This window comes from Leptinotarsa decemlineata, unplaced genomic scaffold (assembly GCF_025532065.1).
Source record: "Leptinotarsa decemlineata unplaced genomic scaffold, Ldec_3_MD MMD2_P_RNA_scaffold_14, whole genome shotgun sequence".
Lineage (NCBI taxonomy): Eukaryota > Metazoa > Arthropoda > Insecta > Coleoptera > Chrysomelidae > Leptinotarsa > Leptinotarsa decemlineata.
The window spans coordinates 6,665,481-6,682,855 of record NW_027412528.1 but is presented as its reverse complement, the minus strand read 5'-3'; the positions used below and the strand labels follow the sequence as shown (position 1 = coordinate 6,682,855).

Here is a 17,375-nt window from a genome sequence, read left to right as displayed (position 1 = left end):
CTCTGATGGACATTGGGCAATTTAGAGAGAATCCACTATTCGTCATCGATTGTTCCCATCAACCGAATGCAACAAAATCATCAACTATTGATATAAAGATTGAGTTTGAGACGAGGAAGACCAAGTTTCCAGAGAACACTAAAGTATATGCATTAATTTTGCATGATACAGTTTTAACATACAATGCATTGGATGGTTCAGTTCATAGCAGATATTGACACTTATTTTTTATTTGTAACTGACTTATATCATGTATTGTATTTTTTTTTCATAATTCATATATATATATATATATATATATATATATATATATATATATATATATATATATACTTACCGGTGTTAAGCGAGACGTTTTCGGATTTCTCCGAGGATTAAAAGCGACATGATGATGTATAGCGCGACGTCGCGTTAAATTTCAGTTGTTTTCCGGGTGATGACGCTACATTACACAGTTGCCAAAATAAACTGTTTAGTTGTTATCAGGATTTTTAAAATTAGGGTAAAAAAAATCATTCCAGATAGTGTGAGTCCTGTAGCATCGAATATCTCCCACAAGCAGTGAAACTGATTTGGAATATGACTGCAATGATATATGAAGGACTAATAATATTTGCGAGATGGTGAGAGTGTATTTTTGTTCCAGGAAGGAATTATTGTATTATGTATAACAATAATTTTCATATTTCCAACTTCCACTATAATATTAGTTAGTTACGTTTTGTGGACCATGGAACAACCATGGAACCAACTGGAACAACTAATCTCTTTAATAACTATTGATAGATCTGGACAAAACGCAGCTTTAGTATAATATCAATATGAACAACAACCAAAATATTTGATATTATTCTATATAATAGCATAATGTTGAAATCATAATTGAGAGACTCAAATTTTGATTATCAACGGAAACAGAATTCTGTCGTTTCTAACTCGATTTTTACGGCAAAAAACCCAGAATTACATTCTAGCAATCGAATTTAGTATTTTTTCGGTTATGAATGAAAAATTTCAATTTTGTTCTCATAATGATTTCCGCTATACCACAAAAAGCAAAAAAAAGGTTTGCCACAAACCAATTATACCGAATAGAAATCGAATTCAGTATTTTTTTTTGTTGTTGATCAAACATTTCAATTTTATCAACGGAAATAGAATTTTGTCCCAGAATTACATTCTAGCAATCGAATTTATTATTTTTTCGGTTATGAATGAAAAATTTCAATTTTGTCAGTAAAAATAAATTTTTGTCGTTTCTATCTCGTTTTTTCGTCAAAAAACCCAGAATTTCAATCGAATTTAGTATTTTTTTGGTTATCAATCTAAAATTTCAATTTTGTCACTAGAAACAGAGTTTTGTCGTTTCTAACTCGATTTTCTCGGTAAAAAACCCAGAATTACATTCTAGCAATCGAATTTAGTATTATTTCGGTTATGAATCAAAAATTTAAATTTTGTCACTAGAAATAGATTTTTTTTTGTTTCTATCTCGTTTTTTCGTCAAAAAACCCAGAATTACAATCGAAATAAGTATTTTTTTGATTATCAATCAAAAATTTCAATTTTGTCTTCAGAAATAGAGTTTTGTCGTTTCTAACACGATTTTTTCGGTAAAAAATCCAGAATTACATTCTAGCAATCTAATTTAGTATTAATTCGGTTTTGAATCAAAAATTTAAATTTTATCACTAGAAATAGATTTTTTGTTTCTATCTCGTTTTTTCGTCAAAAAACTCAGAATTACAATCGAATTTAGTATTTCTTCGTTTATCAATCAAAAATTTCAATTCTGTCAATAGAAATAGAGTTTTGTCGTTTCTAACTCGATTTTTTCGGTGAAAAACCCAGAATTACATTCTAGAATCTAATTTAGTATTAATTCGGTTTTGAATCAAAAATTTAAATTTTGTCACTAGAAATAGATTTTTTTGTTTCTATCTCGTTTTTTCGTCAAAAAACCCAGAATTACAATCGAAATAAGTATTTTTTTGATTATCAATCAAAAATTTCAATTTTGTCACTAGAAACAGAGTTTTGTCGTTTGTAACTCGATTTTTTCGGTAAAAAACCCAGAATTACACTATAGCAATCGAATTTAGTATATTTTCGGTTATGAATTAGAAATTTCAATTTTGCCACTAGAAATAGATTTTTGTCGTTTCTATCTCGTTTTTTCGTCAAAAAACCCAGAATTACAATCGAAATAAGTATTTTTTTGATTATCAATCAAAAATTTCAATTTTGTCACTAGAAACAGAGTTTTGTCGTTTGTAACTCGATTTTTTCGGTAAAAAACCCAGAATTACACTATAGCAATCGAATTTAGTATATTTTCGGTTATGAATTAGAAATTTCAATTTTGCCACTAGAAATAGATTTTTGTCGTTTCTATCTCGTTTTTTCGTCAAAAAACCCAGAATTACAATCGAAATAAGTATTTTTTCGATTATCAATCAAAAATTTAAATTTTGTCAATAGAAATAGAGTTTTGTCGTTTCTAACTCGATTTTTTCGGTAAAAAATCCAGAATTACATTCTAGCAATCTAATTTAGTATTAATTCGGTTTTGAATCAAAAATTTAAATTTTATCACTAGAAATAGATTTTTTGTTTCTATCTCGTTTTTTCGTCAAAAAACTCAGAATTACAATCGAATTTAGTATTTCTTCGTTTATCAATCAAAAATTTCAATTCTGTCAATAGAAATAGAGTTTTGTTGTTTCTAACTCGATTTTTTCGGTGAAAAACCCAGAATTACATTCTAGCAATCTAATTTAGTATTAATTCGGTTTTGAATCAAAAATTTAAATTTTGTCACTAGAAATAGATTTTTTTGTTTCTATCTCGTTTTTTCGTCAAAAAACTCAGAATTACAATCGAATTTAGTATTTTTTCGGTTATCAATCAAAAATTTAAATTTTGTCAATAGAAATAGAGTTTTGTCGTTTCTATCTCGTTTTTTTCGTCATAGAACCCAGAATTACATTCTAGCTATCCAATTTAGTATTATTTCGGTTTTGAATCAAAAATTTAAATTTTGTCACTAGAAATAGATTTTTTTTGTTTCTATCTCGTTTTTTCGTCAAAAAACCCAGAATTACAATCGAATTCAGTATTTTTTAGGTTATCAATCAAAAATTTCAATTTTGTCTTCAGAAATAGAGTTTTGTCGTTTCTAACTCGATTTTTTCGGTAAAAAACCCAGAATTACATTCTAGCAATCGAATTTAGTATATTTTCGGTTATGAATTAGAAATTTCAATTTTGCCACTAGAAATAGATTTTTGTCGTTTCTATCTCGTTTTTTCGTCAAAAAACCCAGAATTACAATCGAAATAAGTATTTTTTTGATTATCAATCAAAAATTTCAATTTTGTCACTAGAAACAGAGTTTTGTCGTTTGTAACTCGATTTTTTCGGTAAAAAACCCAGAATTACATTCTAGCAATCGAATTTAGTATAATTTCGGTTTTGAATCAAAAATTTAAATTTTGTCACTAGAAATAGATTTTTTTTGTTTCTATCTCGTTTTTTCGTTAAAAAACCCAGAATTACAATCGAATTCAGTATTTCTTCGATTATCAATCAAAAATTTCAATTTTGTCAATAGAAATAGAGTTTTGTCGTTACTAACGCGATTTTTTCGGTAAAAAACCCAGAATTACATTCTAGCAATCGAATTTAGTATTTTTTCGGTTATGTATCAAAAATTTCTATTTTGTCACTGGAAATAGATTTTTGTCGTTTCTATCTCGTTTTTTCGGTAAAAAATCCAGAATATCGAGGTAGAAACGACAAAAATCTATTTCTAGTGACAAAATTGAAATTTATTTATTCATAATCGAAAAAATACTAAATTCGATAGAAAGAATGTAATTCTGGGTTTTTTGCCAGAAAAATCGAGTTAGAAACGACAAAAATCTATCTATTTCTAGTGACAAAATTGAATTTTTTCCGCCCGAAAAATTAAATGCCAAAATTTGCTTTCAAAGTTTTGTTTGACACAGTGTGCACCACGAAAACCAATGCACCTTCACAAATTCACTTGGAACAACACTGTATGGGAAATGCATCTGGAAGCAGTGGTCGATGTGGAATGAATGAAAAAGTAAAATCATTGACATTATCACAGCCTTCTCTAATTCCTGTGACATTGGGTGTGTTTCTAAATTCACTGATCAATCTGTGGTGGATTCATCCATTGGTCCATTCGAAGCATTAGCGCCGTTCTATTGGTTGAGCAATTGCACCAGAAATTTTGTGTTGGATTTAAAATCGTTTCCATTATAGGTTGAACTTGTCCTCATGTCATTTTCATATCATAACCAAGGATACATTTTTTGGATGGCACAAGTTTGATTTCATTACAGCGTTAAAAATGTATTGCACAACCTTGCAATGTGTGCTAAAATGTTTTTCACTGTTTCCTAAGAAAATGAACGATCAATTAAAATTTTTTTAATTATTTATTTAAGAATAATGCCAGCCAACAAATGACAATAACAATATCGACTGAATCCAGAAATTAAACATTAACACGAATAATATATTCTCGATTCACAGTGAAGAAACCTTGATAACAGGATAAAATTATTCTGGAAGGGATTTAACCTGTTAAATTTCCAAATGGTTCTCGATAGCTCATAGTCCGTAATAAAATGAGTCAAATATGAATTCACGCCACCCACTAAGAAGAATAAATTCAACGTTACTGGTATATTTGCCACATTGCTACCTAACGAAGCTAGGTATGTCTTTTTGACGCATGAGTCAAAGTCGGACGTCGGACTAAGATGTCTGGGTTTCTAGGAATCTTACGTCGGACTTATACTGTCAATGAGTAGAATAAACAAAATAAACCATGATGTTTTTCAAGTAAATAATGAAGATATATATTACTATTACCTGAAAACAGAAAAACAAAGAAAACGGGGCTCATAAGAAATTGAACTGAAGGGTAGAATCTAAAGTAATATTATCTGACTAAACTTTTGGTAGCAAATAGTTATTGAAATTTGAAAAATATCAAACCCATTGTTTAATCATTGTAAATGAGTTTTATAGGTACTATACTAATCTTTTGCAGCTGCGAAGTTTTGATTAAAGTGTTAATCTATGCTTAGCAAGAATTCAAATAAATTCATATGATGAATCAAGGAATAAGAAATCTAGACTGTCAGTTTGGATGAAAATATGTAGAAATGAAAAAGCTGGGATTTACTAGACATTATAACTACCTATTAATTTGTATATACAAGTTTGAAAAAAGGATATCTAAGGTTTTAAACCTTAGTGGCCCTGTTGTTTAATTGAGGATGTAAAACTATAACATCTAATCACCTACAAATAATTAGTTGGAAAAAAGTTTACATAAAAGTTACTGTTGCATATTCCATATTTTTGAAATCAGGATAATTTTATGTAGAATTATCAGACAAAAAAACAATAAAAATTAACATTTTTTAATGCTGAACTAATCATCAATTGACTAAATATTTAACTTTTAACAATGTTGGAATGTCTATGGAGGAAAACTATTTTGCTGACTAATACTAGAATGAACATTATATTTTACTGCCATGTTCATCCCAATGCTAAAAAATTAAGTGCGCATTATGAAATTCATTTTTCAATTCAACTTGAGAACTACCATAAATGAATTTTGACATTGGCTCTTGTAGAGTGTAGACCACTATCAGTAAAATCGGAACAAAAAATCATGAAAGGGAAAAACTGGTACAGTGGTGTTCAGTCGTGATGATTCGAAAATTCTGCTTATATTTCTAGAGTGAATATAGGTCATTCAAATGATATATAATTCAATGTTCATCATTGTAATGGTAAGGAAAGTAGTTTATTGTCAAAAAAGAATATATGTATATTATTTATTTATTTTGAATTGAAGTGGGTCACAAAAAAATTAAAGAAATAGAATATTCACGCTAAACTTTTTCATTTATGAAATTTATAAAAACACAAAATTATCGGAAAATTATTCTCCTCAAACTTTGATAAATCAATAATGTTCTGAAATGTTTCATTTTAGCTGCTGTCAGAACACATAGTAAATAACAGATATAAGACTTTGGAAAACTAGTCATGACTTGGCTGCATAATATACCAGTCCCATATGAAAGACAAAAGACTGAGTAGAATTACCAGGAACTATAGATGCTTTAGATTTTCCTTATTATAACAAATGAAAAATGTTTTTTAAGTTACCAATGAAAAAATCTTAAATTTTCAGTTAGTCTTTATTTATTTTCCTTCTTACACACGATGTTTATAAGCGAACCTTTTATAAAATTGCATAATATTGAAGCAAGGTTGTTCCAAAGTTATATGTTATATTAATTCATAATCATGTGTATATTACTTCAATGTTTAGCAATGATATTGACCCAAGCTTACTGAAGTATTGCAAGCAATGTTCATATGTGAACTTTTCGAATGCAATATTGCATAGCGATGAAAATGAGTACCCACATCAACTTCGCATACACATTACTGAACGTTCCACTCACAAAAATAAATCACTGAAAAATTACTGTAAATATTTTTGTTATTAAAACTTGGTTGCTTGATATTACTTTATTCTCAAATGAAAATGTTACTATGGACAAGCACTGTTTTCATCAAATGATAACTTCACATCTTACTAAGGACCCATTTCAAAAAAATATTAAAACTACATCTCTGTTTTAAGACAATTTATTCAAGACACACAGGTATACATTCAGGGAAAAATCAGTTTTCACTAAATGAATTGGAAAAAAAATAAAGAATAGAAGGAGAAAAACATTCATACTTTTGAAAATGAAATAAAATATATCAAACATCAATGTTTTATAATAAGTGAATAGTGTTTTGCTGAATGGAAGTTTGGGAGAAAATGATTTTTCATCTACAATTATGAAAGAAAATACCTTCAAGGACCAAAAAATTAAACATACATGGTATCAACATGGTAGTGAGTTTCCACGGACCCACTACTCAATTCAGAGCCAGAAAAAGAAATAAATCAGGGGAATAATGAAACTTTTGGGAACTATTTTTTTTCTTCACATTCTTTACTTTTTCTCTGCATATATCTGAACTTGCGTAAAAGTGAGTCAGCACTTCTGTGTTTCAGTACATCATGCTCTTCAATTAGATCTTCAAGTTCTGCCAATGAAGGTTCAGATCCATCAAATGAGTGTTTTTCAGTACTGCTCTCTAATATCTCTCTTTCCATAGAAGAATATCTTGATCGTTTTGCTATGAAATATTCCAATATAAAATATATATTTGAAAATTATGAAAAATTATACCATTCACTCCATCTGCTTGTTCTTTTATTGCATTTTTTTCTCGTTCCAACCACTGTTTGATCATAGGAACACTCCTGTTTTTCAGTATTTCGTTATATTTACTTTTCAGTGTAAGTATTTTATCAGAATGAATATAAGTATCGTTAGCCAATTCATCTTTGAAGTAAGTTCGTGTTACATATTTTTCATCAGAACTCCACAACTTTCTCTTTTTGAATTTACCTACAAAATAAGTAATTTCTCAATAATATAATATGTTAAAAATACATTTGTTGGCTACAAGTTTTGATACATAAACTTGAGTATTAAAAACTTTCGAAGTACATTTTTCAACTTGAATTATTTTTTACTTAATTATGCCATTATTTATGCCAATCTATTTTAGAAATCAGTTTATCGGGAATATAAATGTTAAAACATACAGCATGATTAGTTTAAAAAATATGGTAACGTTTTGATAGACCATTCTGATAATTTCCATTCAGACATCTATCCCCCTATTTGAAGATATTTCCATAAAAGTACGATTTTTAAAACTTTACAGTACCAGGGACTACAAATAACCAACCTTGACCTACTGAATGAAAGGATGTAACTTCACTGACTATTGTCACCACTAGTTCTAGCATGATTATGACAATGTGAATTATCCAGTTTCAATATCGGCCTTCTCCTCTTAGGTTAGTTTTGAATAAAAAGCAAATAACTCGTTAAAAAGATATAACAACCAAATCTAATTATTTGTAGAATCTGTTTATTCTATAGTATGGAAAAGAGTTTGTTTTGAATGACGAATATTTTTACAATATTATTTATGGAAGTGATGTCAAGATTTGATATGCACTTCAGTTATGATTAAATAGCATTAATATCTATTTTTTGAATATATGAAATATTGAATGGAATATAAAAACCAACTGAATATATACAGAAAAAGGTAGAATTTTACAAAATACTATGTCAAGTCAACTGATTAGATGAAATAAAAGTGTACCTAAAAAGGATTTAATTAATCTTTGATCCAGTTCATCATCTTCAGAATTCGATTCTGGTTGATATTCTACATCTTCAGCACTGCTCTTTCTTAGCCCTCTCAATTTTTTTAGTGCCATGCCTTCAACACCTTTCTTTTCAGCTCTTGTTAGTTTCAAAGTATTATTGTTTACATTGTTTTTTGGGACAGGAGCTTCTGATTTTCTGATTTTCTTTTTGGCACTTTTTTCAAGACGCTGAGAAACTGTTGTGATATCTATTAAAGGTGTGCTTTGATCATAAAATGTTTTGTGGATATTATATTTGTGTGACATATAATTTGAAATTCTTAACTCTTCTTCATGAGAAGTACCTTCCTTAGCAACTTCTGTTGCAAAATGTTTTCGCAAATTAGTGAATGTTAGTGTTTTATTTATACCGCTGTCTTCTAAAAATAGACGATTGCATCTGTAAGTGTCATAAGTTTTATATTTATCTTTTGATGGAAAGCCAAATAAATATGGGTTTTCTGGATGAACACCAGCCTTCACTCTATATTTGATTATAGTTTTTAGATAAGGAAGAATCTGGTTTTTATCTACGAGTAATGCAGTGGTATTGCCAAGTTTACCTTTAAATTCAACACGAATATATTTGCTAGCTTGAATTTTTTCATGTTCAGTAAGATTTATAAAATCTTTTTCACTCACACATTCTCTTTTATTGAAGTCATCTAATTCAATCCTTTGTGTTTCTCCTGGTCGTTTTCTATTGAAAACAGCCAATGCTACCAAAACATACTGACATAACTTATTCCAATCTTCAAAGACAAATTTTATTTTTAAACAATTGTGATGGAAATCTGCTGCTTTAGTTAAATATTCCAAATAATCCTCAACGTCTTTATTTTCTGGCAAACTATTTACTTCTTTCAACCTGTTATGTCTGTTTTCACTTAATTTACATATTCGGTTTATATAAGGTGCCAATTCTAAATTATATCGGCGAGTCATTGCTTTTGTTAATTTACGTAAATGTTCGTCTTCATTTTTATCACATTCAGATAAAACCACTTCTAAAATTTTTTTAAATTCAGTGCTCAAAGTTCTTGCATTTGTAGGATGTTTGTATATACCACTTTCTTGATTTAATCCAGCAACTACATCAACTGCCTTTCGCACTGTATCAATGCAAGAAGGATGCATTAAATCTTTACAACACTTGATGTTAGGATCTATTGTTTTGGCTTGTAACATGAATCGCCCAAGTAATCGTAGTTGGGCCCGTATATGTGTTTTTAGATGAGACTCAGTGTATTTAATGCAGAGGAAATTTCCGTAAACTATCAATATTTCATCAAAAAGAAAATGATTGCTAACTTCATCTTTATACATATTGGGAGCAATTTGGTTTCGCAACATCTCTGATGCCCTAACATGAATATAATTGGTTAGCCTGAGTGAATTTCCTTGAAGGCATCTGTCGCCTTTCTTCGGTGAACATTTCTTTTTATGTTGCCGTAAGTTATCTTTACTAAAATAACCCAAGCATGAGGGGCAAGGACGAGTTTTTCTATCTGCCATATTGCTATTTCTCATAACAATGTTTTCTCTATCTACACTCAGTTGATTATACTCAAAATCACCCTTTTTCCTTAAGTCATTTATTTTTTTCCTTCTTTGAAAATTTTGTTGGTGCAATTCCATTATTTCTCGTACTTCGGGTTCTCTGAAATGAACTTTGAACCAATGTCTGGGCAACTGGAAGAGAACTTTCTTACAAAAATAACACGAATGCTGCTTGTGTCCAACTCTTTTTACCAGAAATGTTCTATCTTCAGCTAAAAACAAAATTGAACATTTACAATTAAAAGCACATTGGTAAAGAAAAAGTATATCAATTAAAAAATATAATAAGTCATTCAAATGCTGAAAAGTATCCTGATTTTCATAGAGGAATGCTCATTGCAGCTTAACTATACCATTGATATATGGTAAAACGAAGATCCATCAGAAAACAACTACTTTCATGGCTGATGCCTAGACGAACATTGGATTATATCTGATATATCCAACCTTATGCTGATGAAGGGAAATATCCCAAAACCGGTCTATAGCTTGATCATCCCGAATGATTCGATCAAGTTTCCGTCTTTATAGCAAGCGATTGCAGGGAAACCCTTGTGGGAACTCTATCAAGAGAATTCATCAGATGTAATCCAATGTTCATCGAGGTGTTAACCAAGAAAGTAGTTGTTATCTGATGGATCTCCAGCCCACTTATACCTTTTGTATAGGTTTCCTGCAATGACCATTCCTGAATGAAACAGGATATCTACTTTTCATCGACTCTATATCCCTTGGAGTGCATTGTTTTTGAAAATTACTTTCATTAGGCTTACAGTTTTTGTAATTGATGTAGTTATTGCGGTGATGAGAAAAAAAGTAAGTTTGTTACCTTAATATAATTTTAAAAAGGAAAGAGGTCAGACGCCGAGTGCACCTAGGTATTATATATAATTATCGTCCACTCTGCAGCAGATAGTGGCATGTAGTATCTTGATGGAAATTAACAATCCACAAATAGAATCAACTGGACTGAGCAAACCTTCACCTTTTTAAAATGATATTGTTTTGTTTCAAAGAGATATCAATTAAAAATCATTTTGAACTATTTCAGATGATCACATCTTTTTGATAAGAACATACCTTCTTGTAGATCATTTTCTAAAACATCAGGTACTATGAATTTTTTATTATTTGTATTAGAAAGTGTTGATCTGTTTAATATTCCACTACAACTTGGTTTCATGTTATTCAAATGAAGATTTTCCTTTATTTCCGGAAAATCATGTATTACATTTCCATCATTTGAAGGTAACTCTTCCATATTCAAAATAGGATTTTCATACGAAGCAACAACAGTTGGTATACTTTTTTCAATATCCAGTGTCACATTATTTTTCTCCATCTCAAAATTTGTTGAACTCACATTACCTTTGCTATTCATCAGATAATTACTTGAAATGAAAATAGAATTTTTTTTTGGTAAATTTTGCAGAGTGATACTGTTGTTACTTTTTGTGCAAAGGAGTGTGTTTTCATTAACAGAAATAGGATCCTTAATCATTTTTAGAATAAATGGTCCAGTTTCTGTCTCAAAACTAACTGAATTATATTCAGCAGCTTCACATTTGTCAGGAAATTTGTCTTTTTTGAGGTCCTTTTCGGTAGTAACTGATATAGTGTCTATATTTGAGTTTTCAACTATGGCTGCATATGGTTGTAACAATTCTTCAGTTTCCAAATCATTGTTTGTATCTTGGTTTCTTGTTTCAGTTTCTACATCAGAATGGATTATGATGTGTTCTTCTTTCTCCAGTTCTGTTTTCAATGTTACTAGGGCAGATTTATCATCTGTAAATGGTTAGGTTAGGTTAGGTGTGTACTTCTAGGCTTCTACTACATATAGTCATCTTATTGAATTCAATTCTGAAATTTTGGAATTTGGTCCAAAAAAATACATTTTTTATAATAACTCAATAGTTCTAATTGACAATTTTATATTCATACTCAAAAATTAATTTCAAAAATAAAGACTGCTTCAACATATTTATTCAGCATAGTACTTTTGAATGCATTCTAAAAAATAATATGGAATCAATCATTCACTAGAATTCTATATTTATTTGTAAATACATTAATCAGCAGCATTCAGATCAAGTGAAAGATGTCACACATACATTGACTGAATCTTTGTTAGAAGATCAACACCATTACATATTATTAATTGATATATAATCATCCTCCAGGACAAACCTACCAATTCTGGAATGCACTTTTCCATTTCTTCACTTAAGAAATTCAGTATATTAAGTCCCTTCTTTTTACCTTTATATTATAGCATTTGTTATGATGAATGAATTTTTAATTTTTAGTCTACATGGTAGGCATATATACTTACTGTTAGAAGCTATAATTGTAGCTGAATACCAAGCCCCTCCAGTATACCTCACACTTATAAAAGTGGTGGTTTTATTTATTCGAGATTTACTACAAATGTAGTAAATCCCATCTTCAAATTTTACTAGGTAATACATGACCATAAACCACGCTGCTGACCGAAGTCCTACGTTTTAATGGTCTATAAAATTTACATTCACATCAGTTTTCACCTATCATTCAAAAACATACAACCACAAAACAGCTAGGCTGTTTTGTGCATACAACTTCGTTTGTTGTTCTTCTTCTTCTTCATGTAGTATTGGCCTCAGCTACTAAGACTATCTGTCCAGTGGGTAGCGAATTCGTTTGTTGTAATCTGTACACATTGACAATATTGAAATTATAGGTTGGATTTGCTTTTAGAAAGAGAACATTGACTCTTGACTCATGCATCAAAGATAGATAGCTGCAATATAGCTGATATATCGGTAACGTTGAATTTCTTGTTCTTAGTAAGTGACATAAGTACGGACTGTGAGCTATCGAGAACCATTTGAAAATTCAACAGGTTGAATTTTATTTAGAATAGTTTTTTGGTATAACTTGTACTTATCAGGATTCTCCACTGTGTTAATGTTTAATTCGAGGAATTCGGCCGATCTTGTTATTGTTGTTTGTTGGCTGTCATTACTCTTAAATATATAATTTAAAAATATTGCAACGTTATACACTACATTTTTTACAGTTGTAATGAAGTCAAACTTGTTTTGTTGAATAAACAAATACGAAAACACTAAAATAAGTGTCAGAATTAAGAGGGATCCACATAACCATTTAACGAGATCTTCAAGAAATCTAATAGTCACAATAAATGTTATCAACCATTGGCAAATATTCAAGTTATTTTAGTGATATAGATCATATATATATTGATTTTACAAAATTTTACAAAATAAGATTTGAGAGAAAGGATATATTCTAATATAAATTCGATGAAAAACATAAAAGTAAAATGGGAGACAAGAACAATATTATGATATATTCCATGATTGTTGACTTCAAGATATCACTTATGTACAGTTTGCATAATAATTAGAAATAAATTGAATAGAAAAAATGATTATTCAATATTCATTCTGGTTTGTATCTGAAAGTAACTTCTTTGCATAATTGAGATTTTATTTTCAACTTAATTTCTTTCTACTTCTCTTCATGGATTTTTTTTTTGAATAACGATGGAGTGAGTAGAAATCCAAAAAAAATATTTTCAAAAACTATTTTGAATTCAATTTTATTATTTTATGTCTATGAAAAATAGCTTTTTTCTCTTGTTTGGGATGTATATGATCAATAATCCTCAAAATCATGAGGATAACATTATCATAATATATGCGAGGAGTCAATTTTTATAACCAGATGAGTCACAAAATTGTTGATGTTAATACTGATATATACTGTTTTATAATAAATATTGTCTATACAATAATTCTGCATTTTATAGAAACCAGTAGAATCCATACAGATAGAGGACAAATTTTGTCCGACTCTGATATCTTGCCCCATTCGAAAGTTAACAAGGGGTATGGCATTTACGTAGGTACTTATGTCTTCATTAAAAAATAGATATTTTATAATTTTTTCTCTCTACTGTAAAATTTGTTAAAGGCGAATCATCGGTGTTGAAACGCCTCATATAGGGTATACTATACGTTTGATTATTTGAATTTCTTTAATTTTCTTAATATTTAAATAACATATTTTACAATGCATTTGCTACTACCGCCATCTAGGTAAAAATAACCTGTATAATTCAAGTTCAACCTTGCTTTCTTATCGCAGGTCTCTCTCTCTTCTTCTCTTCAAGATTCCAACCTTACCCATGAGAGGTCGCTGTAATTTTCATTTTATTTCAATCAATTTTATTAATTATTACTGAAATCTTTTTTAAAATCTCGACTCCTTTTTGTCAAACTGTGCATTGTCTGGCTATTCGATTCACACCATTTTCTAAAAAATTTCGATGTTACTAATTGCTATAAATAGTCTATCCAACTATGTTGGACATAATCATAAGCTAAAAAAGCGTTTTGTATTCAATTGTATGACTTTCGATATCTACTCGTCAATTGTTTTAACCTCATGTTCATTTTTTTATAATGTAAGTACTACCTTTGCCTAAACACAATGGTACTACTTTGTTGAAATCACTTAGTTTGTCTTATATACTATTCTTTGTACTTCTTGTTTTACTCGATAGGTGGCTAATTTAACTCGAAATAGCTGGGTGCAAACCTTTATGGGGGTGATACACCCCCTCAGACTGAGCTAGGTAAATGATACCTCAAACGAAAGAGCAGTAACTAAGCATGTTTTTAAAGGTGTCTGAACACCTCTATGTATTTTATTTATTTTTTTAATTGGCATTAAAGATCAGATTTTTTATTTTCTTTCTTTTTTGTAGAGCTTAAATGCTCTGTACATAACTTTTTTGGACACAATGGTGCTTCAAACTACTTTAGTACGATTGGGGGCACATAAGACTAGTGAAATAAATTTAAAAAACCGGACATTTCTGTTAAAATTAGAAGTTATTAGCATTTAATTGACCAATTTTGGGTTTTTGTTCAAAAAATCGTAATAGTTCTCTTAAAAATCAAAAACCCACTAGAAAATAAAAATGTTTGTATGAATATGTTCTACATGGGCTAGTGTATCATCCCCTTAAAGGTTTGCACCCAGCTACCAAACAACCTGTATGTCTAATTGCCAGAGCTGGGCGTTAACTCGCCCAGCTCGTTAAATCTCAAGTCCGTTAAGTAAATCGTTAATTCATTGATCCAGACTCGTTCAACGATGCAGCATTACTCGGGGAACCGATATTCATAAATCTGTTTATTTAATATAATACTGCTATACCCTCAAGCCCTGCAATTGTACGTCTTTTTTAAGAATATATTTTAACGCCGAAACGAGCCTCAATTTCAGACGAGAACTTCAACGTATTGATGTTCATGAAGGGCAATAATATCCACATTATGTCAGATGAATAAATTAAAATTACACATTCTAATTATTATATACTTCGTTTTTTTGTTTTTAAGCTGTCAACTTCCACAACCCAAAAGAAGTTTTTATAAGTAGATTATTAACGCAACAATATAAAAAATGCAATGTTTATCACGCGTTAACGGATTAACGATTAACGTTAACTTGCGTATAATCTTCCGACATGTAACGCTTTAACGTTTAACGAAGTTCTTTTTTAGTAACGGATAAGCGATTAACGAAGTAATTTAGTTGATTAACGGTGCCCAGCTTTGCTAATTGCCTTTCTCCTACAATTCTTCAGACTTCAACAATATATATATATAAATATATTACGGAGACGACATTGTTTGATTCCGATTTAATTCTATTACCTGTACTTTAAGCCATGGACTATTTCTTAAATATGTTCTATTACAACTTTACACGAAAATGGTATTTATAATAATGTTGAAATATATATATATATATATATATATATATATATATATATATATATATATATATATATCATATTTATTGTTTTGTAATCATTTTCTGTTGTATTTAATGGGGTTTAAATAAATAAAACATGAAAATAATACAATGTTTTTTATTTGACATTATTTATGATTTACAGGAACATACAGACTATCTAAAATAACTTCTTCCTCATAATCATCATTTTCGCGACCATCTTCAATTTCCTCTCGATTTTCATCATTCAATTCAAAGTGATGAATAATCCATTCTGGCAAGTATGGTTGGAGGCTATACAGGAATCTTCTCAGGTTCAATTCAATCATAACCTCACAAAGTTGCCACAATTCCAATTTATTATCCAAAAATTTGTTACAAACTTCTGCACCACTCCAATAGTTCTCAGCATCACGAAGGCATAATTCGATTTGTTTTTCATCATAGCATACACTCATATCATAAACGCTTGCATGTTCGGCTCCATCACCCAACACCTTCAATTTAGACGACAAATGTTGAACCGATGATTTGAGATCTACAATATCGACCCAATCTTGACTTGCGTACTGCATCCACATCTTTAAATGGTGGAACTGAAATCGAATAAAAAAAACAATAAGCAATCTCCAATTTTTCAGTGATATAATACTCACATTCCCATTTTACTTGTAGTTACAAAGTGAGTGTATTCAATTAAGTTAGTAATGTTTATATTTGCATATAATTATCATCTAATATATGAATATTAACAAAACAATAAGAAATTCATTATAATTACTATTATTATTCAATCATATTGAATTTGACTAGAGTTAGCGTTTTCACACCAAAAAATTTTGTAAGCTATTACCTAAAGAAATTCACTATAAATTATTACTATTATTATTCAATCATATTTAATTTAACTAGAGATCGCGTTTTCATGCCAGCAAAACTTTGTTGGCTCTGTCCTAAATACACCATCGTATATTTACCACCTGATGAGTTGATACAAGATATATCGTCATCACTGAATTGCAACGAAATACGTTTTGGTAGCCATGTTTTAAATAATTTATCATTGCTCACATCTTGCAAAGTTAATAAAATTGATTTACCAAATCGTGTAGAATAAGTTGACATATTTTTAATTATGTACACTTCATCAATTGGCAATGATGATAAGGCCTTTTGCTCTAGTATTTCAACCTCCTGTACAATCAAATTATTAATTTTATTCAAGTCTACTTTTGAAACGGACATGATGATAATATATATGAAAATATAAACAATTTCCAACAGACAAATACACTCACCGTCTTCCTTCTATTACGAACTGAATAACACTCTACCAATTGCTAACTGCTGCAGATATATTCGTCTACTGATTTCATAGTGTGCCAGGCATTTCTTTTATATTAAACAGTGCGAGTCACCCCCACCATGAAACCGTGAAAGATTCACATTGCTAGTTGCTATCCACTAGAGATGCCTGACGTCACAGCCAAGCCCATCTCCCAATTTGATGCGATAACAGTTGCCGGCACGAGCAAGCAGTGGTCGTTGCGCTCTCGGAGAGGGCAGACGTTTGCACAGTCCTCGCCCGCCTGCGTGTCACCATCAATAGCGAGGGTAGGGTGATGCGTTACGTCACATCATTCAC

General features: G+C 30.0%; 1 protein-coding gene and 1 long non-coding RNA gene across 2 annotated transcripts; one reads left to right on the top strand and one right to left on the bottom strand.

Moving 5' to 3' along the window:
• Nucleotides 1-2,591: 2,591 nt before the first annotated feature.
• On the top strand, nt 2,592-6,249 carry LOC141483117 (uncharacterized). The gene is made up of 2 exons (XR_012465920.1): nt 2,592-4,972; nt 6,050-6,249. It is a non-coding gene; the product is annotated as an uncharacterized lncRNA (long non-coding RNA).
• Nucleotides 6,250-6,698: 449 nt separating this feature from the next.
• LOC141483116 (uncharacterized) lies at nt 6,699-12,486 on the bottom strand. Its single transcript, XM_074177458.1, has 5 exons — nt 12,249-12,486; nt 10,994-11,701; nt 8,308-10,125; nt 7,314-7,535; nt 6,699-7,260 (listed from the first exon to the last, which is right to left on the bottom strand). The coding sequence occupies exons 1-5, from the start codon at nt 12,388-12,390 to the stop codon at nt 7,052-7,054; spliced, it is 3,099 nt and encodes a 1,032-aa protein (XP_074033559.1). The 5' UTR covers nt 12,391-12,486; the 3' UTR covers nt 6,699-7,051.
• Nucleotides 12,487-17,375: the final 4,889 nt, after the last annotated feature.

Excerpts from the sequence above, each read along its gene's own strand:
- LOC141483116 (XM_074177458.1), bottom strand. The coding sequence starts at position 12,390 with ATGGTCATGTATTACCTAGTAAAATTTGAAGATGGGATTTACTACATT. Across the intron at positions 10,126-10,993 it reads AGAAAATGATCTACAAGAAG|CTGAAGATAGAACATTTCTG; the intron begins GTATGTTCTTAT and ends TTTTGTTTTTAG. Across the intron at positions 7,536-8,307 it reads ATTAATTAAATCCTTTTTAG|GTAAATTCAAAAAGAGAAAG; the intron begins GTACACTTTTAT and ends CTTATTTTGTAG.